The sequence below is a fragment of the Actinia tenebrosa genome, unplaced genomic scaffold (assembly GCF_029948245.1).
Source record: "Actinia tenebrosa isolate PJP-AT-01 unplaced genomic scaffold, QUT_ActTen_1.0 PGA_scaffold12__29_contigs__length_12842862, whole genome shotgun sequence".
Lineage (NCBI taxonomy): Eukaryota > Metazoa > Cnidaria > Anthozoa > Actiniaria > Actiniidae > Actinia > Actinia tenebrosa.
In genome coordinates this window covers 11,822,350-11,844,604 of record NW_028292572.1, presented here as the reverse complement: position 1 = coordinate 11,844,604, position 22,255 = coordinate 11,822,350, and the positions used below count along the sequence as shown (strand labels likewise).

Sequence of the window (22,255 nt, the reverse complement as noted above, 5' to 3'; positions counted from 1 at the left end):
CCTGTGTTGAAATAAGAACCACAGGAAACCCAAGATAAAAGTTACCCAGAAATCAGTTCGTCCTTCTTCTCCATTGGACGCCATCTTGGAACGGTGTTTTTCTAGTTTGGCGTAGTATTCAAGGTTTTATTGGTTTCTAGGGATATAAAATGCCCGTTAACGTACATCCAGCTATTAGAGTAAGTAATTTTTAAACGTTTTTTAAGCTTAGAACCTCAGTCCTCGTATGTAACTAGATTCTTTCAGCTAATTTAGCTTCGCTTGCTGCACTAAGTGTAAGCTTATTTGTGAAGGTTATGTCAAAACCCTCTCTTTACCATGGATCATTAAAGCACTGTAGCCCTTTTTTAGGACTGCAGTTCTTTTATGATCCATGCTTTTACTCAACTTTCAATTGATTTTATCGATGCAGTTGACTAATTCAGAGCTTACGTGGACCAATACTGATGCCTGGTTAATTTGTAATTTTTTGTTTTTCTCTTAGTTCTCGAGATATGCTGCTCTTTTTATTGGAGTTGCATATGGATATAGAAGAAATGGTTAGTGGCGCAAAATGACAGAAATGCTATGGTTATTGATAAAAGGCGATTCTACTAAGATGTTACACAATTCAAAACTACAAACACCTTAATGCAACTATCAATGTCTTGCCCCAGTGGGGTTAGGAGTGATACCAGGGGAATTGACCTTATTCGATGCCCCCACCATTGGGAATTTGACTTGGCCGCCATCTTGAAAAAGCCAGAAAATACAATAAACATATGTACTAAGAGTGGAAATATGACTTTCATCACTGTTGTCCAGAATGGGGAATTTGAAATTTTCAAATGTCAAATTCACTTGTGGTCATCCTCCCCCCTCCTCCCAGCCAGGACCTTAACATTGATAGATACATCACTACTGTTGCTATATTATGGCAGAAATAACAATAATCCCCAGAGATAACGTTATTCATACCTTTGGTTACAACCAATAAACAAGCAACCACAAAACGAAAACCCAGTTGTTAAACAAGATGCATTGCAGACGTAAGGCAGAGATTGCTTAAATTATCAAATCACAATTTTTATTCAGAAACAAAGCCCTCTTTTCTGGAGTGTTGTGCTAAAGTGCTTGTTATTAAAATTTAAAAACACACCTTCATGTTGGTTCTTATTCTTTGTAGAATATTTGAAGCCTAAAGCAGCTCACGACAGAGAAGTAGAAGCATTAAGAGCAAAAGAAAAGGCTCTGTTAGAAGAAGCAAAGAAGGCTGCTGCAGCAAAAGGTTTGTCATACAAATATAGATAAACTTTGAACAAATTCTCCTCAAATTACTGACACTATTATATTTGATGAGAGATAAATTATTTCTTATTCCATAAAAAGCCCAGTTCAATATGTTCATGACTTATGCCAAATATAATCCCCCCCCCCCCCCCCCCCCCACCACACACACACACACACAGGCATAGCTCAATATGCCACTTATGCCACTGACCAATCAGCTATTTCAAAGGTTGAAGAGAAAAATGAACCAAATTGCCATTGCAGTGCACTGTGGAGCTGTTTTAGGCAACAAAATTACGCCATCTTGAAAATTTGTCTAAAACAGTCACACAATGCGCTGCCAACTCAACCCAATATTTTTTCCTCAGCCTCAAAATAGCTTTTGCTTGAACAAAAGTTTGTACAATATTTAATTACTTTTATTTTACTTTTTTCTTGTTTCAGAGCCATTGTTTTGAATTATGTGTTGATCGCCAATCATACAGTGAATTTTTGGAGAATATTTAAAGGGAGTGCTTTACTATATGATGTTAACAAAGAACCTGAGAATGTGATATTGTACATGTAATTACATTGAACTCTTTGTCACTATACTTATTAAAAATAATTTTTTAAAAACTTGTTCTTTTCCTTTTTCAAATTTTTTTCATATAGCTTGTATTTAACTTGATTGTGCAAATGAAAGAGCTTGAACTATTTTTTGTTGTTGTGTTGTTGTTGTTGTGCTTAGCTTTAAGTTACTGTACTCATTATAGTGACGTCAGACTAGTGGTGTCGCACTGATGACTGTACTACCCCTCCCCAGCAAGACGAAGGTATGTTCTACACTCAAAAAGCAAGAGAAGCACCTTGCTATGCCTTGTGTTCTTAAGCTTGCCTTTCTCATGCTCTATGCCTGTTTTGCAGCACATGCATGTCTACAAAATTTAATAACGAAGGAATAGAGAACGTGCATGCATGCTGTGTTCAGTTATAAAGTGGGGATCTTCAGAACACAGGACAAGTGTTATAACAAGCATGATGCATAGCTGAGTGCTTCTCAATACTTCTCGAGTGTTCTGACAATCTCCAAGTGCTTTATACACTCCACACAGCACGGCAAGGGAGTTTTTTATTTTGCAATCTACTAGTTCTTATCAGGCTAGTAAGGGTTTGTGCATCTGTTATATACATTGTGTCTGTTGTGATTGGATAGGTGGTTCATGCTGTGATATATTTGTGCTGTGAAATATCCTTTCATTCTTATATTTGCAATACCTCCCTGCATTGAACATTTATAATATCTCAATGTCACACTTTATTTTCTATGATAAATGTATACTATATACAAATTTATGTACATAAAAACACTGAAGGGTGAGCTTGTCAAGAGAAATCTTCCCAACCATACATATGTAAAGCTGCTAGACATTTATCTTTTAGTGATCTTAGCAGCATAATTATTTTCCCTTTCTTTCAGCTTTGTTTCAACTTCAATCTGAACAACAAAAAAAAGAATAATCTAAGTATAATGTGATTTACAATTTGAACTTTCAAAATGCAAATTACCTTGAAATTTTCGAATATGCCGTCAGCTGTCTTTCGAATGATAGTTTTGATGTGTTCTGGTTTGATGGTAGTGAGTATATCTTTAGCAATTTCATCTGTTTTTCCTTTTTCTTTTGAAACTGAAAAACAAAAACAAAAAACCAGAATTATCAAAGCCACATAACCAACGAATCAGAAAGCTGTATATTGCTTGTAATAGCTGCATATTAAGAAATATATTTTTTTCTTACCTTCTTCATTTTCTCCAGCCTTTGAGGAAAAAGAAAAATGCAGTTAATTCATCACCTTCCTTTTTAAATATTGAACACAACAAATGTACCATAAATTTAGCCCTCTCGCAGGCCTCTTTGTTTTGTCTTGGAAAATTCTTAGAATTAGTGGGATACTTGTGTCTAGTTTAGCAAAGCAGGCCACAATGCATAAGCATACCCTATGCAGCTCTTGATTCAAGAATTGCTACCATAAATTATGAAGTTTAATCTTGGTTCACCTCATCATTTGTCTCGGGTTCAGGTGTGGTGGGTGGGGTCATGATGTACTCCCGCCAAAGGTCTTCTGTCATTCCCTCGTCCAGTGGTGGAGGGAAGGGAATATCTGCCATTGGTGGTACTTCTACTTTCACCTATCGTTGAGCAATATATGTTAGCATTGACTGGGAGTTAATCATTTTGTATTGCATTTTTTTGTAAAGGAGGGGACATAAGCAAAGTCCGAATACTGCAAAACTGGCCAAAAAAAAAGGAAAAAACTGCAATACTGCAACGTGTTGCAAAACCGTACAAGAAATAAGGCAATACCGCATCACTGTAAACCCCTACAACCCCCTCACATAGTAAGAATATGTAAAAGAGAAAAGTAAAAATAAAGAGAGGAGTAGAAAGCAAAAGAAAGAGAAGGAAAGAAAATAAAACAAAAAGAGAAAGGAAAGAGATTCTCACCTCGGTAGTTATGACCTCTTCTGAAGGTTCTTGAGTAAACAAAAACTCGTAGAGTTTAAAATGCTGAAACAAACTGAGAAAGAAAGTCAGAGGTAAATTTACATTTTTGCTCAAAAGACACAGGTGTGTGCTGGCACTGTGTTAAAATTATTTTATGAATAAATGAAAGAAAGAAGCATTAACTCGTACCTATCGGTAAAATAATTTGTAATGACTTTGGCTTGGCTGATATCAAAGCATTCAAGTCCTCCACTCTTAGGACAGTTCTCCATTCCGATTCCAACAAGTAGCCTCTTGAACTCTACTAGACTCTCAGCCAGTGACATATGCTTGTCTTGGAATAACAATAATGACAATTTATTATAAAGTAATGTCTGGTTCTGTCTATCCCTCTCCAAGGGGGCAGGAACTAGAGAAATTTATATTCCATACTCCCCTATGGAGGGCAGAAACATAGCAAGGGTGAGGTTAGGGGGCAATCCCTCCCCTACCTGTGGATTTGGCAGGAATTTTTCGCCTCAAAACATGTGTGCTCACCCCTCCAACACTGGTACTCTTGCTAGACCACTGATGAAGGGGGACTGGAATTTCTCAGGGATAATGAATGTTTGGGAGGGAAGATGGAGGGGATAATGGACTTGCCTGGGGATAAAAGGGTGCAGATATTTTGAAGACTATTAGCTTGCAAGATTTTGAAATGAAAATATTGATAATCCCTGACCAGCAAAGCAAAATAGTGATGCAGACCCACTACAAGGCCTTGGCATAAATATGTTCATATTTGCCATTTTTATTGTTGAAGGCTGAAAAGAGAGATAGGGGAGGTTTGTTCACACATTTGAATTATCCCTGGAGATGGACCATGCTTACCTTTTATATTTTCTACTAATATTTTTAAAAGCGTGAAGAATGCAGAAGTCTGCTGGTTGTTGAAATTTTCTTCTTTTGTAAACCTAAGAAGTCTTTGTTAAGGAATGCAACAGCTATGCTGACTGGTTAGAAGAATTACTTAACTCAGTTTATAAAATGCATGCACTTTTGGGCAGAAGAGGAATAATTAACTAAAGTTAGTGTGGAGTGACCTCCAGAAGAAACCATGACTTATCTCCAGTTATAACATACTGATCAGCACAAAAATACAGTGTTAATAAAAAACAAGGATACCAAAATCCAGCCACATAATAATCTAGAACACAAGCTTCAGGAAGAGAAATGTGGTAGTTGGTGAGGTTCAGAATCTCGGCAAGTTTTCTGAAATGACAACAGAAGTGTTAAAAAGCTGCTGGCCCAGTATTATATTACCCAGGGAAGGAGGTGGCGTGGAAGGGGGGGGGGGGGGGGGGGGGGTTAAGGTTCTTTGTCATCAAATTTAGTCAAATTTGGAAAGGCTGGGACAAAGGAACTAGTTTCTAGGTAAATTTGTAGATCTAAGTTTATAAATGAAAGTTCTGATAATTCAATTATTTGTCTTGAAAACGTAGCAAAAGGTGGTGTTAATCAATAACTTCATTATTTAATACTCACGCTTCGAGCTCACGGGGTGTGAGTTCTTTTAGAGCGTTTGTTTGATCCTCTGAAATAACTTTATAAGCCAATGACTCTTTTACTTCTTCCTACAAGACACAAACTGAATTTTGATCCTTCTACAAATACATTATGAGGGATTCTTTTACGAAGACAATTCCTCAATAAAGACCCATTATGATAGATAATTAAAGTGCTAATAACCATCGACAGCTTTTCATTTTGATCTTACAATAAATCGTGCTTCAAAATTTTCGAATGAAAGCTTAAAAGAACCATTTTTTTAAAGCAAATTCGACTTTTTTGAAGGTTCAAAAAATGCAGAACAGCTCTGACTAATTGCTAGATAAGTAAAAACAATAAACTAACTTCTTGGGGATTTCCTCCTTTTCCCCTATCTGCTTTGTTGGCCGACTTTTTTCTCTCTGAAGACTTAGTCCTTATCGCTGATCGACTTTTCTTTGCGTCCGCCATCTTGTTTTTTGCAAAACTCTTCGTTTTCGATTATCTTGTTGCTATGCAACTAAAACCACAGGGAGACCAGCTAAACAAAAGCCTCGTTTTTAAAATTATTGAAATTTTTACACAGGTAGCCCAAGCTTGGTTTCTGTGGTGTCCTGTTATAAGGAAATGTATGGGGATTCAACAAAAATTTCAATAAAATCATCAAAACGTGAAATAAAGCCTCGAAATTTTACCCTATCATTGAGAAATAGCACTTCTTTCGCTCTGCGTGGTTATTTTTTGAATTTAGCCCGTTTTAAGGATTTTTTCTCCCACCAGTAAGAAATAAGAGAAGGTTGGAAACTCGGGATCCAAAAGCGAGCCATCACGAGTCTTTGAAACCTCGTACGTCTTCGAATTTTCTTTCCAGCGCCAAATTTTAGTCATGACCCTTCTCTCACATCCCTATAGAACCGAGAAAGTGGCATTTGAGATTAGTCTTCGCGTCTTTAAGCCATGAAATTTGCCTGTATTCACATACTACCTCGCTTGTTCTGACCCGTACTTGGAGCTCACTGTACACCAGTTCAACGGATTTCTTTCGGCAACCGACCCGAGGTCACGCCGGAAGTCTTCGTATCGTAAATGCGGATTGGATTTGGATATAGTCTTTCTTCGAAATTATAAGTTAAATACTTTTGTATCTTTGGCCGTTAAAAAATACACTCACCATAATTTCGAAGAAAGACTATAATCCAAATCCAATCCGCATTTACGATACGAAGACTTCCGGCGTGACCTCGGGTCGGTTGCCGAAAGAAATCCGTTGAACTGGTGTACAGTGAGCTCCAAGTACGGGTCAGAACAAGCGAGGTAGTATGTGAATACAGGCAAATTTCATGGCTTAAAGACGCGAAGACTAATCTCAAATGCCACTTTCTCGGTTCTATAGGGATGTGAGAGAAGGGTCATGACTAAAATTTGGCGCTGGAAAGAAAATTCGAAGACGTACGAGGTTTCAAAGACTCGTGATGGCTCGCTTTTGGATCCCGAGTTTCCAACCTTCTCTTATTTCTTACTGGTGGGAGAAAAAATCCTTAAAACGGGCTAAATTCAAAAAATAACCACGCAGAGCGAAAGAAGTGCTATTTCTCAATGATAGGGTAAAATTTCGAGGCTTTATTTCACGTTTTGATGATTTTATTGAAATTTTTGTTGAATCCCCATACATTTCCTTATAACAGGACACCACAGAAACCAAGCTTGGGCTACCTGTGAATGTACACCTAAACAATTTTGAAGGCGTATTTCCCGGGTTGCCTTTGGTATGCTGCGCTATTGTTTTATTCACTCAGAAAAGCACATATTACACCTTTGTTGTTTCTCTAATGATGAGTCTCTGAAGAATAGGGTAATCAAAATATTTCATTTTACGAATTCTTTATCAGCTACCTTTTGTTCTGCCTCATTGTAATAGCCAGTTTTGAGGGCGATAAACAAATTGGGCCGAGGATCCAAAACAACGAAAGTTTTCTGGCTTTTATTTATTTCCTTTAAAAACGAAGACCTTGTCAGTCCACGTACACGTATCCGTTTTTGCATGAAAAATAAACGCAAACTTTTTAATCCGTTTCTAAATATTTTTCCGTCCACACGTACCTTTTTCAGATCGTTTTTACTCTTCCACACGTATCCGCAATACTATAACGTCAGCGTCCTCCGTCGACCTCCGTCCACATGAATACGGATAAACAGCGTTTTAAAAAATTTCCATTCTGGAGACCGTTTCTAAAAAGTTCCGTTTTCGGAGACCGTATTTGCCAGATACGTGTGGACGGAAGAGTGCCAATTGCGCTAAGAAAAAATTGCGTTTTCATGCAAAAACGGATACGTATGGACGGGGTCAAAAGCAAAAAGACAAAATAGCCGCTGACCTAAAGTAAGCCCTAATTCTCCTGTTTCCAGTACTCGAAGTCTTTCCAGATTGAAAAAAAAACTGAATTGCCTTTGATTATTGTTCTACACTTTAATAACTTACTAGGGAGAGAAAATAAAATGTCCGTTTTACAAAAAAAAGGCCAGGCGTTCAAGTTTCAAATATAGTTGTTCTACTAATGCGGATCACTTGATAACGTCATCACAAAAGTTCATTTAACTTTATATTTTGAATTTTATTTTCATTGGTGGCTTATCACCAAGTATGCCGTGCAGAGGATGAACGTTAACAGCGATAAACACGATTGTTAGATCCGTGTAACGAGCACGAAAGGCAAGTGTTACTTTTCAGTGGCAGTAAATAAAGACCGACTGACTTAAATATGCATAAAAGAAAGCGCAACGACAAAATTTAATCTAAAATTCTAACATACCACGACTTTTAGAGCCTTTAAAGATTGTTTCTTGAGGGTAGAAGCCTTCTTGGACCTTCTTGAAGCCCTAAACTCCATCACTTCTCTTTGTCACTACTAAATTGACTAAAAACTTCGTTTCAGAAAATCTAATGAGTTGGTTTATCTTTAGAAGTAGGTTATTTCTGGTATTGTTAAGGGATTAAAATATCTCACAAGTGAAGACGTCGCTACTGAATCTTAGTACGCTCTGTAAACAACAGTAGATATTAGGTTTTCACTTGGTAAACAATACTTCGTTAGAAGATTATAGCTTTTATCTTGTAAGCCGTTTCTTCAAACTATTTTATGATTTAAAGCAATAACTTTTCGAGATTATCTCACTGTGAGCTTGCCAGGTAGTCGGCGATTCCGCTGCGAAATGGGGGGAATTTCGCGGGCAAAACCAAGCCATTCCGATCGACAGCGACAATTGCCAACTGATTCCCACTTACGGTAAATCAATCAAAATAAGGACAAACATGTAAACTATGATTGCATAGCAACAAGGGAACTGAATCTATTTTCTTTGATAAAAAGATAAGCGTATTTTTTTAACGCGACTTGAGTTCTGCCCATTGAGAAGCCACTTCAATTTACACCGATATTCAATGTTTCGAATTATGTATGTACTCATTCATTCGACTGCTTTCAAATAAAATAAATTCATAAAATATGGGTCAATGAGTTTTAGTTCCTAGTTTTGCCTTACTAGAAAATTTAAACCCTTTAAATATGATTTTGGATATCATATGGGAAAAACGAAAACATTTTAGCTTCAAAAAAATTATAATACCTTTTGTAGTACGTCGTCTTCCATTTGCTTTTCCACGTCGTCTTTTTCGATTTTCTTTGTAAGTTTTTTCCTAACCATTACCTTGGTTTTGACCACTCTTGGAAATTCTGACTTTCGCATCTTTGAAGCCAATGAAAAAATATCGAGAAAATTGAAAATGTGTTTTTAAAACCTCGCATTAATTTTACTTAAAGGAAACCAAATAAAGGTACTGTTTTAAAACGAGTACATCTTAGACTAACTGTCGAAGCCGCATTTGCAGTTCTTGCATTAATGACCATATAGATTTATTTAGGATTCAGAACACCTTTTGTAATGATTTATAGCAAGACAGGTGATCGTTAAGTACAAAGAATTATAAGAAGTAAGAATCAAAAGAAGTTGTTAACGAGGTTAGATAATTTTAGAGCAAAATATCAGCTACGAAAAAAGCTGTAACAGTCATATTATTCCTGGATCGTTTTACGGATGGCTCAGAAAAACGAGAATTTTGAAATATTAGGAATAAAATTAAATGGGTTCTAAATAAAATGAAATCCTTTGATATATTTAATTTGAATTCGAGCCGGAATAATCAAACTAGATTAATTAACTACTACTGTACTCAGTACATACAAGTACTTGCTGTCAAATACACCAATAGCTCTCAGAAGTCACACGTTTTTCCCTTTATCTCTCCTCTTTTCGTTTTTTTTTTTTTTTTTTTTTTAATGTTCAAATTTCTTTGCGTTGTTCAACTCCATTAAATTCGTTTTTCACTTAAAACTAGAGGAATAATATAAAAACAATTGAAAGAAGCTATAGTAATACCGAATGAGCCTTGTCCTCAACTTCCGACACGGCGTTGTTATCCACTTCACTTAATTTTCTCCAAGCCTCAGAATTGACCAATCAGCAAATAAGTGCCATTTTTTCCTTTCTTTGGGGCAGGCGCATGCGCAACTATCCAGATCAAATTTACTATCCGTGGCGTAGTTTAACTAAACGCATCCCAAAAGAAAAGGAGAGACTATGCGTTCAAAGCCATCAGCGTCACAATTAAGATTTTTGAGTATGTTGGTCATAGCAAGGGGTTAATCATCTACGGTCTAGGGGCCGACTAACCTCTCCCTTAGGCTTCGGCCGAGCTTCCCGAGTCAGTCTGTAATTCTCCGGATAGCGGTGTCGGGGTCGAAATCTCCGGCGTAGCCGTAAATGCTTCGCGCTGCCATACGACGGTTCAGCACTCGATGTCTAGAAGTATGGTCCTTATTTCAATAAATCAAAAAGTAAAAATCCCACGATCATGTTTCTATAGCATGTGACAGTCTATTCTCGATGGAATGGTACATTGTCACGCATAATATACGCGTTTATTTATCGTAATTTTTTTAACCATTAGATTATTGAGAAGGGTCGGGTTGGACTTGCGTAAATACCCCAAAAATATCGAAGCACTTCACTTACGAAACATATATATATATACTTGTGTGTGTGTAGTCGATCGCCAGTAGAACAGTGCTCGATACTTTATGTAGAGCGAAATATTCAAACATTAAAATCTTCTGACGAGTGAGTGCGACTCACGAAACAGTTCTGTAGAGAACGAATTATGGTCGTGTGATTTCTTCACTTCACACGTATATACATATATATGTGTAAAAATAAATAGTGTGTTTATTATGACAACTGAGAATGACTAGATAGAAAATCAGTTTATTGGTAATTTCATTTCATTACATTTTCACAAATCGCTCCGTTACTCAATATTCAAATCTACCTCATAAACAGCAAAAATATTCTATAAAATACATAAAACTGAATATTTCAAAAATAGAGATATAAAACCCCTACTGTTCAATGCTAAACTAATCTACGACCATTCCATATGTCATTAATGTATAACTTCTGTCTGAACCTGTCTCATCCTCCAGTAAAGAGGAAAACGACAAGAAAAGTCTTTTCATGCAAATTTAGATAGCTTATATTTATGTCTAACAACGTAAAACACTAAACAAAAGTAGAAACAGAAATTGCTAAAAACAAAAAAGCATGCAAGACAGAAAATAAATAAAGTTTAACGAATGGATCTGAAATCGGGTTAATTGTGAACAGAATATGTTGACGGGACAATCTACGCTCAACAAATAAAACAAAATTGCCCCCTTCTTAAAAATGACGTCATGATATCAAAATTACATGACCTCAATCACGTCATCATTTCAAAATGACGTCATTCGCAAGGAGTCAGTCTTAAAGCGATTTTTTGCGTGTGCAGCAGGGCCCAGACAACCTGGGTCTTGACACGCTTTCTTGAGTATTGGTTCAACAACACTAAACCGATCTAATCTAAAACAGGTTCAACTGTAGATCCTATTCGAAATTCCTATTTTGGAATAACAATACAACCTAGAATAGAACAAGGCGTTATGCATGGTCATTACACATAGTTAGGGTTCCTGTGGTATCTTGAAGAAATTTTTCACGGAGGTTTTTAATGTTGGTTGAATCAAAATTGTGGTTAGGATTTTATTTCGCCACAGGAAGCCAATCTATTTACCAGCACAAAACTACACCCTAAATACAAAGAATACAGAAACATAAGGTTCCTTATTATATAGCATGATACAGACCCAACTGAATGATGGGTTTACTTCAAAGCCTTATAAAGGCATATCTTATAAATTTTATGTTTTCTTTAAAATCATAAATCTTTAATAATAATGATATTGTGATACATGCTAATTTTGATGATTTTTTCCCACAGAAAACCCCTAGCAGTAAATGCTCAATATTACGATCACATTATTCAATCCAAACAACATCTATTTATCTCACTACAAGAACTAACACATACATAAAATGAAAAATTCCTTCCTTACAAAAGATATATTCACTTTAAAAAAATAAAGAAAGTGTGTTGTGCATTCAGGATAGCATCATCGGAATTATCTTGCTCTCATGGCTGATAAAACTACAATATTTCTTTCTATTTAGCTCTATCCTTCTATCCTATTAGGAAGCACCAAAAGCATTCATTCTTACATCACTTCCTGCATGCTTTATTACTGAACAGAGCACAGAAAAGCTGTTATATTTAACTAAGATTATATAAAATAGAAAAGTAAATATGATTGTGTTTTGTCTTGTTGATACGATCACATGCATTCAACCACATTGCACAATCAAACAATAGTCTCCTATTGTTGACCATCCAAAATGGCTGACATGACTATCAGCTTTCTTTCTCCTACTTAACAAACTACATGAGTATATCTATATCATTAGAGTAAGTACAAGTATTGCTATAAGCAATGACTCACAATTTAATATAAACAAAGAATATTTTAAAACATTAATATTCAATTAAGTAATGTTAACAAATATAATGAATAATAATAATAATAATATAATAGATTATTAACTTTGGTATTGATGCTGTTGTGAGGTAGATTTAAATAATGACCCACTACATTGGGGTACAAATAATGCACTCTGGTATGGATACCCAAGATACAATAGGCCTTTTTTGAAGTTTGTTAAACAAGATGCATTCTGGTCTAGATTGGGTAAATCTTCGTATAACAAAAGATGTTTGAACCCAATCTAGCCCACCATCTCAAAATGGTTAATGGCAAGTACAAAGTGGATTGTTGAATACCTTAATTGGATGATTCATGATGCTCGATCCCAAGCATTTAAATTAATTTATGGTTTCCATTCCAGAGTATATTGTATTTGACCCAACATTGTCTACATGTCTACAGACTCTTAGGACTTTAATAACAATGATTATACTATAGTAAATAAATACATATATAGATATCTATGTTATAAAAAAATTGTAAATTTATCTTCCTAGTTCAATATTATTCAAGAATAATGCTACCTATTGAGAGGAAAATTTCATAAAGGTATCGTATTCATAAGCTACAGGTATAGAGAATACTGGTTAGTAGCAAATCAATCACTAAAGTCAGATGGGGGTTACCCTCAAAGAATAGTCAGGTGGCTGTTAAATAAGGGTTGGGTACTGAGCAGTAGGTGTTTGCAAGGTTTAAACAATGGTTAACATGTTGAGTCAATAACTTATGCTAGTCAGCAAGTATAATCAAATTTGTGACCAGTCTACTTAGTGTCACAGCTCAAAAGTTGTTGTGCTACAACTTTACAAAGATGCTAGTCAAAGCATGGATACACGGTCCCATGCAACAAGATTATTACAGCACAGAGCTCAAAGCTGTCACCACCTATAATGTACTCTAATTAGTTATTCCAAAGTTAAGGAATAACTGGGTCACGTTGGCATTGCAGTGCATTGTGGGACTGTTTTAGGGGATGAAATGGACAACATCTTGGATTTGCAACACATGCATACATGCCAATGCACACAGTATGGGGAATAAAGGCACCGCTGTGCACCGCTGATTAGATTACATGTACATACAGTGTTAGTATAGGGTGCAACCTACTGATTGTTACTATATTATTGCTATTAAAACTATATTACAAATATATATTCATCATTAAACCATTAATAATCAAATTGATGCACACACACTCACACAGATGCCAAGGAATCAAACACACAGGAATGCATTTGTCCATGCTCCTGTAACCTAACCAACTCCAGATGTCTGGTATTTTGGCTTCAGACAATAAAATGTACAAAGTCATTCTGATCTCAAATAATAATTATTCCCATTACTCAACAACCATTTTCCCATAGGTAATAGAGCACAAACACTATACAGTAAGTGTGTAACATAAATACCACTAAATACTGCTAAATTATGCTAATCCTATTGTTTTCTATTGCTTAATTAGCACTATTTACTATTAAACAGTGCAAAGTGTTGCACACTTTTAGTGTTTGTACTCTAGCCTTTCGATTTGTGGGAATATTTATCTCTCATGATTAGAAGGCAAACAGCCTGTTGCAAATTTGGTGGTCATTGGATGGTTCATGGTTGCAAATTGACAGAGTCCAAACACCAGACATCTTTAGTCAGTTAGGTCGCAGAAACTTGAAACAGGCTGAAAGTCAACAAGTTAGCAAACTACACAAAGTGATCCACAAGAATCATTGGATTCATTAAATTCATTAAAAGAAAGCAGTTATATAGTTTGGAAAAATAAATAAAATTGAAAGAAAAAAAAAAGAAGAGAAATTTCCTTGTATTTTAACTCTTCTCATTTTTTGATCCTTTATATAAGTAACTGTGCCTCTTGTAAACAACTTATGATGATGTGTATGTGTGGTGAAACTAGGTAAATGTAAATAAACTGACATTATTGAAAAACAATTTCAAGGTAAGCGATAAGAAAGAAAAAACTACAGAAAGTTCTTAATGACATAGTGAATTTTTCTGCGACAAACGGGACATTTTTTCTTAGCTGCCTTTAGCTTTTCAGCACATGTGATACAACAAACCTGATGACCAGAACGACCATGTATAATGCTGGCATTCCTTGGTGCAGTTGTACAAATCACACACAGCGGTTGTTCTGTAGCATTTTTTTCGGTAGAGGACATGGAGGGCACAGCGACAGGAGGCAAATCAGAAGAAAGCAAAGAAGTTGTAGCTCCAGGTATTACCAGATTAGAATACGTACTAAAAGCAGAGGAAGAATCTCCTTTCTTAGCACCAAGACATATAGCATTAGAATCTAAATGTTCTTGTTGATCCAACTTTTCATGTTGGTTATTTATCACACTGACAGAGATTGTCTTCTCTGTGTCTGTCTCACAAGAGGACACACAGACACCACTGTCACAAGAAGTCTGTGTAGTACTAGAACAACTGCTTGAAGAGCGAGAAAGAGAAACTTGCATCTTTTTGTCAGCTAGAAAAGTTAATGATTCAGTAGCAGAACTTGGCGAAGCAGAGAGATGAGATTGTTTTTCAGCATTGATGACAGAGTCGATTTGAACACATGGGAAATCTGTTTTACACCGCTGAAGACTTGGAATAACAGGAATTACTGGAATACTGATATTATTGGATGCAACAGGAGCTGAGACAGTCCTAAAATAAGAGGTAAGTATATGAGATAGCATACTTTGCTTCCTTGATCCACAGCTCTACATTTTGAGAGATCTTTTTTGATAAATTGATGAAGAGTGGCTCTTTTCATTCACTAAGTTGAATGCAAATTTATAGTTGTGGTTACGTTATTTGAACAAAATTATGTCAAATAGAAAATGAGGGATAGTGGTCTCTAAAATAATTAAGGAATAAAAAATGCCAAAAGCAAAAAAATCACACAAAGCAAGTGATATTTATCTCAAGAAATACAAAATGCAAACATAAATTTTATATATTACCTAACGAACTGTTGCAGTGCAAAGCTTCTTTCTTTCCAACACTTATAGCATTTGGTTGTCATTGGATGGTTCATGGTCCAACACTCCAAACATTCCCATGAGTCTTCACTGTCACTATTTTCCTCATTATCAAATTCATCCCCACCATCGGCACCAGGGTCCTCGTCACTGTCATCTGATGATATTATTATTGCAGGTTCTAAAATTGAAACATTTTGTTAATTCAGTATGCTATTAATTCAAATTTGTAACCTGACTTAGATCAGCCAAGGGGTTGGGGTTCAAAACATTGGAGACTGACTGACATTATATTTTCTAACCTTCATCTGAATCATCTTCATCTTTTTCTTCGTCACTTGTTTCTGGAGGTTCATACTCCACAGAAAATGTGTCCAAGTCTGTTATGTCTGAAAATATTGATCAAACTTGCTCTCAACTATATTTAGCTATGCTGCCATGCCCTGACTGAGATCAGCCCAGAGGTTGTTTCAGGGTTCAATCTGTGAGTTAGCCATGCCCTGACTTAGATCATCCCAGAGGTTGTTTCAGGGTTCAATCTGTGAGTTAGCCATGCCCTGACTTAGATCAGCCCAGAGGTTGTTTCAGGGTTCAATCTGTGAGTCAGCCATGCCCTGACTTAGAACAGCCCAGAGGTTGTTTCAGGGTTCAATCCGTGAGTCAGCCATGCCCTGACTTAGAACAGCTCAGAGGTTGTTTCAGGGTTCAATCTGTGAGTTAGCCATGCCCTGACTTTGATCAGACCAGAGGTTGTTTCAGGGTTCAATCTGTAAGTTAGCCATGCCCTGACTTAAGATCAGCCCAGAGGTTGTTTCAGGGTTCAATCTGTGAGTTAGCCATGCCCTGACTTAGATCAGCCCAGAGGTTGTTTCAGGGTTCAATCTGTGAGTTAGCCATGCCTTGACTTAGATCAGCCCAGAGGTTGTTTCAGGGTTCAATCTGTGAGTTAGCCATGCCCTGACTTAGATCTGCCCAGAGGTTGTTTCAGGGCTCGATCTGCAAGTTAGCCGTGTCCTGACTAAGATCAGCCCAGAGGTCGTTTCAGGGTTCAATCTGTGAGTCAGCCATGCCTTGACTTTGGTTGACCAAGAGGTTGTTTTAGGATATCAATAAAATGAGACAAAGGAAGGGAATCACTTTGAAAGTTCAAACCAAAATAACACTTACCATTTGTAAAAACAATCTCATCTTCTGAATCACTGACCACAGCAGTGGCTGGGGTTTCATATCCAGGCTTCCTGGAGTAAGAACTTCTCCTGGATCCATCAGAATAGTCATCGTTACTTTCAAAGCTACCTTTTCTGATAAACCCAATACCAAATGGTACATTAAGGGGGCTTCCAGCACCACTACTACTGCTCACATCTAGAAAGTACATTAATAAAATGTGTGAGCAAAACAAAACACTGGGCTCGGTTTCGTATGTGAGTAGAGTTTCTAGTTTGTTCACTCCTGTGCTTGGAGGGTTTTTCTCTGGGTTCTCAGTTTTTCCTCGCTCCGCAAAAATCAACTTATAAATTCAAATTTGATCATGAAACAAGGGCCACAGGTTTGTCAGCAACTAGTGCTTCCCTTGTAAAAAAAGGACAGTTTTTTTCTTGTTAAATTCACCAAAGATTGGGGCTTTGAAAACCAGTAATAGATACAATAGTTTGAAAAGAGATTGAACTTGATTCTTTTATTGAACTTGATTCTTTTATTCATCAAGTTCAACCTCAACTTGAAACCATTGTTTCATGACCAGTCAAGCGAATTTGGGATAGGTCTATTGAAGGGTTTGGTCAGATAGTGTGATGGCCTCATGCGCAGGAACATTTTATGGTTAACTTAAAACACAATAACTTATGGTTAGATCCACATGTTAGATTTTACACAGCATTTACCTATACCATCAATATCATTACTATGTCCCTGTCTCGCGTTTTGCATTTGGTTTTAAGACATCAAAGAAGCTGCATTCGTTATGTTTGATGCCATCAATTTCATTACTATGTCCCTGTCTCACGTTTTGCATTTGGTTTTCAGACATCAAAGAAGCTGCATTCGGTATGTTTGATACTTATGATTGATGAAAGAAGCTTAGAAGCATAGCAGCTTAGAAGTCTAGACTTGTGTCTGGTGAAGAGGTGTAACTATGAAATCAGTGGTAAATGAGTGATACCTGTTAAATTTGCTCTTTTCCGTTTGTTATTTTGCTCTTTGGTGTTTTCAAGTGATATTATTCCTAAAACAAAACAAATTTTTTAAACAATTAGCTGTTTCATTTTTTCAAGTAGCCAAAAACTAATTACTGATAGAAGAATATAGATTATCAAATCATCTCTAAAATATCACTGGTATAACATATTACCTAGTTCTCCATCTGAAGTATCACTCACTGATTCTAGATTATGATGTAGCAATTCACTGGAAAGAAAAGACATTTTTGCAAACATCAATCAAAGCGTTTCCACTTTCAACAAATGCAAAGCTTTCATGAACATGTGCCTGTGAAATGTCATGGCTGTGCCTTAATTGACGTTCATATGTAAACATTTACTTATACATGTAATTGTAAAGGTAAGTTGTACAATCCTGTGGATGTTATTTAGAACAAGATGCTCTTGGAGCGTGCACTGGGTTGCCTAATGTGCGAGTATGCTGGAGCTCATTTAACACCTAATCTTTTTTATGTACTGCTATTTGGGAGGAGGGGGTACTTTGGAACATTTTAGGTGTATATATTTTTAAACCTTCCATTAACTAACTAACTAACCTTGGGTTACTAATACCACTAAGTTTTAATATACTCTCATACTTGAATTACACAAGAATCTTGAACTGACTTTGACCTGACTAAGACTCATCACGACTGATGACATAAATATATTTATTTCAGGAACTCTAAATTCATTAAGAAAATGTGTTTAAATGGGGTTTTTTTCCCGCTAAGTGTTTTGAAGTTCTTGATCTCTCCATTATGGAATATATTCTTCAAATATAGTTTTTTTAAATATCCAAACCAGTGAAGTGGAATGAAACTCAGTTAATAAAAGGATTCAAAACTTAACGAAAAGTAAGGCCAAAGATACCAGCTCTATTACCGCATAGTATGTAACGATATATTCATGTCATGCCTTAACTAAAAACTAAAAGCTGTATTTTCATTTAGGCTCTACTAATCCAAGCACTTGAAGCCAGAATACTGCCAACTGAGTAGCTGTATCAATAAAAATAAATATCTGAATCACGATCCTAGAAATCTTCTTTTACTGCTCAATTGTATTACTTCTAAAGCCCAGAATTACATCTTCAGCTGCTAAGCCAATCTATGAGCCCAGAATCTACGAACACGTCATTCAAATCCAAATATGGGTACTCTTGCATAAGAATGCACATTTCGAGAAAAGGAGACTAAAAAAAAACTAAAGGTATTTTATGATTGTGCTGCCACAGGCAACCCAGTAATAACTGTTACTGTATATACGTATATAAGATAGGGTTGGTGAAAACTAGTCACAGTACTGTCAACTCCTGAATGAATAGGAAAATACTGAAAGTTTGAAGAAAATAAAATAAAATAAAATAATTACAATAAAGAGCTTACCAAACATTCTCTGTGAAAAATTCCTTGCATCCAAAAACCTTTTCTAAAATGTCATCATCCTCGCATTTGATTTTCATTGGGTTGTTAGGGTCAACAAGCTTTTTATCATTGATATATTCCTTCAAATGTTCTATTACCTATAGATAAAGACAAACTAAGATTACGAGCAATCATTTCAAGGTAGTGTGAATTTCTCGCTCTGGATATATTTTCTTTAAAATGTCACTGGATTCAGACTCCAAATTTCAAAGGCTTGACTGCAAAGCTAAGACTACGATTTGATTGTCTTCAAGATCAGGTTATTCAATACTGATAGCTTTGCGGTTAAGGGCTGAAATTCGGAGTCAGAACCTGTGACATTTTAGAGAAAGTCTTTTGATTGATGTCCAACCAAAACTCAATTTTTTGTTAGTTTGAAGGTCAAGTTGGTCGCGTGTGACTGGGAATCACAGTCATGCAATCCCTGGGAGGGAATATCATGAATTTCTAAAAAATATCCTTACTTAACCAACCAAGAGGGTTCAGAATTACTACATTCTAAATGGGCATACTTTCTCAATCATAATTATAAAAAGTTATCATAATTTTGAAATGGCATGGATGTTTTCTTGAACTGCAAAATGACTTGCGCAAGTATTGTTAACGATATAAAGACATGCACCTTATAAGTACTTATGCATTATAAAAAGACAAAACCATTTTCAAATATTGACAACCATTTTTGATGTGCATGTGTTTGCTATGGAAATTTTTATCACATGAATTAGTCAGATTAAAAAAAACCTAAAAAAACTGGGTTGTTGTTCTGGAGAAGTAGGAAATTAGTCTTTAATATAAAATATTTCATATAAAATAAAATACATCCTGCTACTTGATGCTTGTTCTGACATGAAGCACATGTATTTGAATATTTGATAGTTATCTTAAGTGTTGCGAGAATTATCGTCACCACCTAATGGCTGAGCTCTAGTCATTTTAGAATCATGTTATAACAGATCTCTCTTTTGCACAAGCAAGTTTTCAAACATGCATGACTTGCATTGTAATGTCAACAGGGACTTGTACTTCATGTTCAGTGACCTATTACATTTGAAGTAGATTAAAAACATTAATCCATAGCTTTAGTAAGGTTATTGAGGGATAAACGGCAATAGTAATACATGATATTAAATGCAAAGAGATATATGATGAATTTATCCACATGACCTTAAAGGGGAATAAAACACTATGAAGAGACCTGTACTCAAGTGATGTTAGTCTGGGTATCGCAAAAATGAATGTCAAAATAAATGATACTAGACAAGTAGTCCTCATAGTCTGAATAAACATGATAACTGCAAAATAACATGAGTTAAAAATACAAATATATTGGAATAAAAATATAAACTAATGCAGACTCAATATCTTAGTTCAGAAATTTAATTCATAGAAATATCTTGAAATATCAGCTAAGTACAAAATTATGCATTTTCAACAAATTATAATCTTTTTTGGGACTGGAGTCAATATCTGTAGTAACGAGGTTTTTGGTCTGTTCATGCAACAGATAAATTAATTTCCAGGATACTGGTATTGGATATAATGTAAATAGCAATGTGTGGCATATATAATACCAAACTAATTTTTGCCTAATGTACATATATATTCATGGCATCAATTGGTTATCTTTAATCTCTGTAAAGATCTACGAAAATTTGAAAATATTTTTCACAAAATAATTTTGTATGGAATAAAGATTATGACTGACATTACGAAGGGTAAGAATATAATGATAAGATATGCAACTGGAATAACATTTGCATCGAGATATGCAAGCAAAAACAAACCACTCCCTAATAGTATGGAAGAGTAAAGCCAAGGCCATTAAAGGCTATTCACAGTGCTTGACTAATATTCTGTGGGATATCAAAATAAGTAGGCAATATGCCTGGGCGTGCAAGCATACAAGTCTAAACATGCTCAGATTTAGACAGTCATGTTTGAACTCTTCTGATCACCTGAATCAACCTATCACAGCCTCTTCCTTGTACAAAAACCCTTTCTAAGCAACATTTGATGTATCTTACACAACGATTTACAACTAAAATATTCACAAATAGAAGTGCCTTAAATACGTTCTTACTCCAACAAAAAAGATTAGCTTACTCAAGCGTAGAGAACTTCAATCACCGAACGATTTTGATCATGAAAAACTCAGCCACTATGGAAGAATTCAAGATCAGGCTTGGGTCAAAACGATCTCAAACTCTAAATGAATATTTTCGTACTTTTTTGCATATTTGACGAAAAGAATTAAACCTTTTTTCATGACTATTTTGCTTTGATTCATGATAATTTAATAGAATAGGCAATAACATGGTTGAGTTATCATGATATCGAACGATGTAGAGGGTTCTTGGATGTCTTTTTTTGTAATCTTACAAAACAAATTGTAGAATCTTTTGTCGTAATATGATAGAGGCGTCGAGAGATAGGCCATGTTGGAGGGACTGAAATTCGAATCTGTTTTGCAGCACTCGTGGGAAAATGACCTCTAATGTTGTTTGAAAAAACTAACAATGGACACAGTAGCTTGGGGGTGATAAGACAGCGTAAGAGCCATAAACAATGAAAAGAAAATATAGAAAAAGAAAACAGCAATCTTGCAGTTCAACTGGTTGACACATGCAAGTAGAATCGAAAGGGAATCGAAGCTAACAGGAACTTAATGTCAATATTAAATTAAAAGAAAGAAAAAATGTATTAAAAAACAAATAATCGTTAATAATAGATCTTTCTTCTTTTTTTTCTTTAAACAAGATATGACAGAAAGATATTTTTAAGTTAAGGGTTTTATAAGGTTTAATTTACCTCATATTTTGTGTAAACTGGGGCAGTTGCTCCGACTTTTTCTAACAAAACCTTTAACTCAGGACGAGGACGAACCTAGAAAACAATTTTGTTAATAAATATAAATAAAAATAACCTCATAAATAACCAGCAAACCAAATTTATTAACTTAACTAGACCCTTTTTAAATAAACAAAAAATATCTACTAAGTTAAATAGTTGACAACAGGCCTTTATTAGCAACCAGAGAAGTAAAAATAATTTCAAAAACAGCTATAGTTCAAGAAGTATTTGAAAAAGCGCAGTATTGAGCTGAGGTTAGCATTTTGGAGCTGGTTTGAAAGGTTCAACCGGCGTTGCTGTAATATTATCGGTTGTTATACAGCCATCTTGGTAATTTTATCTCATTGAGATTTAACTTCGCGTCCTTGTGAACTGTCTTTACACTTACCAGACCAGTTGCGTATCTCTTTGGTTTTTCAACGATATTGCAAGCCCCTTCTTTGAATTCCATATTCCTTCTTGCCCATATTCAACCCTGACTTTGGCACATGTTTCTAGCCCTTCACCGTTCCTCTGGTTTTCCCTAAAAACAACAAGAACCGCAAG

The 22,255-nt window shown here is 35.7% G+C and overlaps 3 protein-coding genes across 6 annotated transcripts; 1 reads left to right on the top strand and 2 right to left on the bottom strand.

Annotated features, from left to right (window-relative positions):
• The first annotated feature begins 55 nt into the window (after window positions 1-55).
• Window positions 56-1,887, top strand: LOC116299617 (ATP synthase F(0) complex subunit e, mitochondrial-like). Its single transcript, XM_089028546.1, has 4 exons — window positions 56-179; window positions 485-539; window positions 1,166-1,267; window positions 1,714-1,887. Exons 1-4 carry the CDS (start codon window positions 150-152, stop codon window positions 1,725-1,727), a joined length of 201 nt encoding a protein of 66 aa, XP_088884672.1. The 5' UTR covers window positions 56-149; the 3' UTR covers window positions 1,728-1,887.
• Window positions 1,888-2,553: 666 nt separating this feature from the next.
• LOC116299616 (ciliary-associated calcium-binding coiled-coil protein 1) lies at window positions 2,554-9,041 on the bottom strand. 3 transcript variants are annotated; one of them, XM_031708291.2, is made up of 10 exons: window positions 8,907-9,041; window positions 5,280-5,368; window positions 4,920-5,006; window positions 4,626-4,708; window positions 3,945-4,089; window positions 3,756-3,828; window positions 3,308-3,439; window positions 3,048-3,066; window positions 2,818-2,936; window positions 2,554-2,746 (listed from the first exon to the last, which is right to left on the bottom strand). In XM_031708291.2, the coding sequence occupies exons 1-10, from the start codon at window positions 9,024-9,026 to the stop codon at window positions 2,681-2,683; spliced, it is 933 nt and encodes a 310-aa protein (XP_031564151.1). In that variant the 5' UTR covers window positions 9,027-9,041; the 3' UTR covers window positions 2,554-2,680. The 3 variants fall into 3 exon arrangements, with proteins under 3 accessions (XP_031564151.1, XP_031564153.1, XP_031564152.1); XM_031708293.1 differs by lacking the exon at window positions 8,907-9,041 and adding an exon at window positions 8,093-8,233; XM_031708292.1 differs by lacking the exon at window positions 8,907-9,041 and adding an exon at window positions 5,649-5,764.
• A 1,544-nt stretch (window positions 9,042-10,585) lies between these two features.
• LOC116299605 (E3 ubiquitin-protein ligase Mdm2) lies at window positions 10,586-22,255 on the bottom strand. Of its 2 annotated transcripts, XM_031708279.2 has the most exons (9): window positions 22,098-22,255; window positions 21,668-21,742; window positions 18,818-18,954; window positions 17,582-17,637; window positions 17,393-17,455; window positions 16,399-16,596; window positions 15,534-15,620; window positions 15,214-15,412; window positions 10,586-14,914 (listed from the first exon to the last, which is right to left on the bottom strand). In XM_031708279.2, the coding sequence occupies exons 1-9, from the start codon at window positions 22,158-22,160 to the stop codon at window positions 14,221-14,223; spliced, it is 1,572 nt and encodes a 523-aa protein (XP_031564139.1). In that variant the 5' UTR covers window positions 22,161-22,255; the 3' UTR covers window positions 10,586-14,220. The 2 variants fall into 2 exon arrangements, with proteins under 2 accessions (XP_031564139.1, XP_031564140.1); XM_031708280.2 differs by lacking the exon at window positions 18,818-18,954 and having other exon boundaries at window positions 22,098-22,115.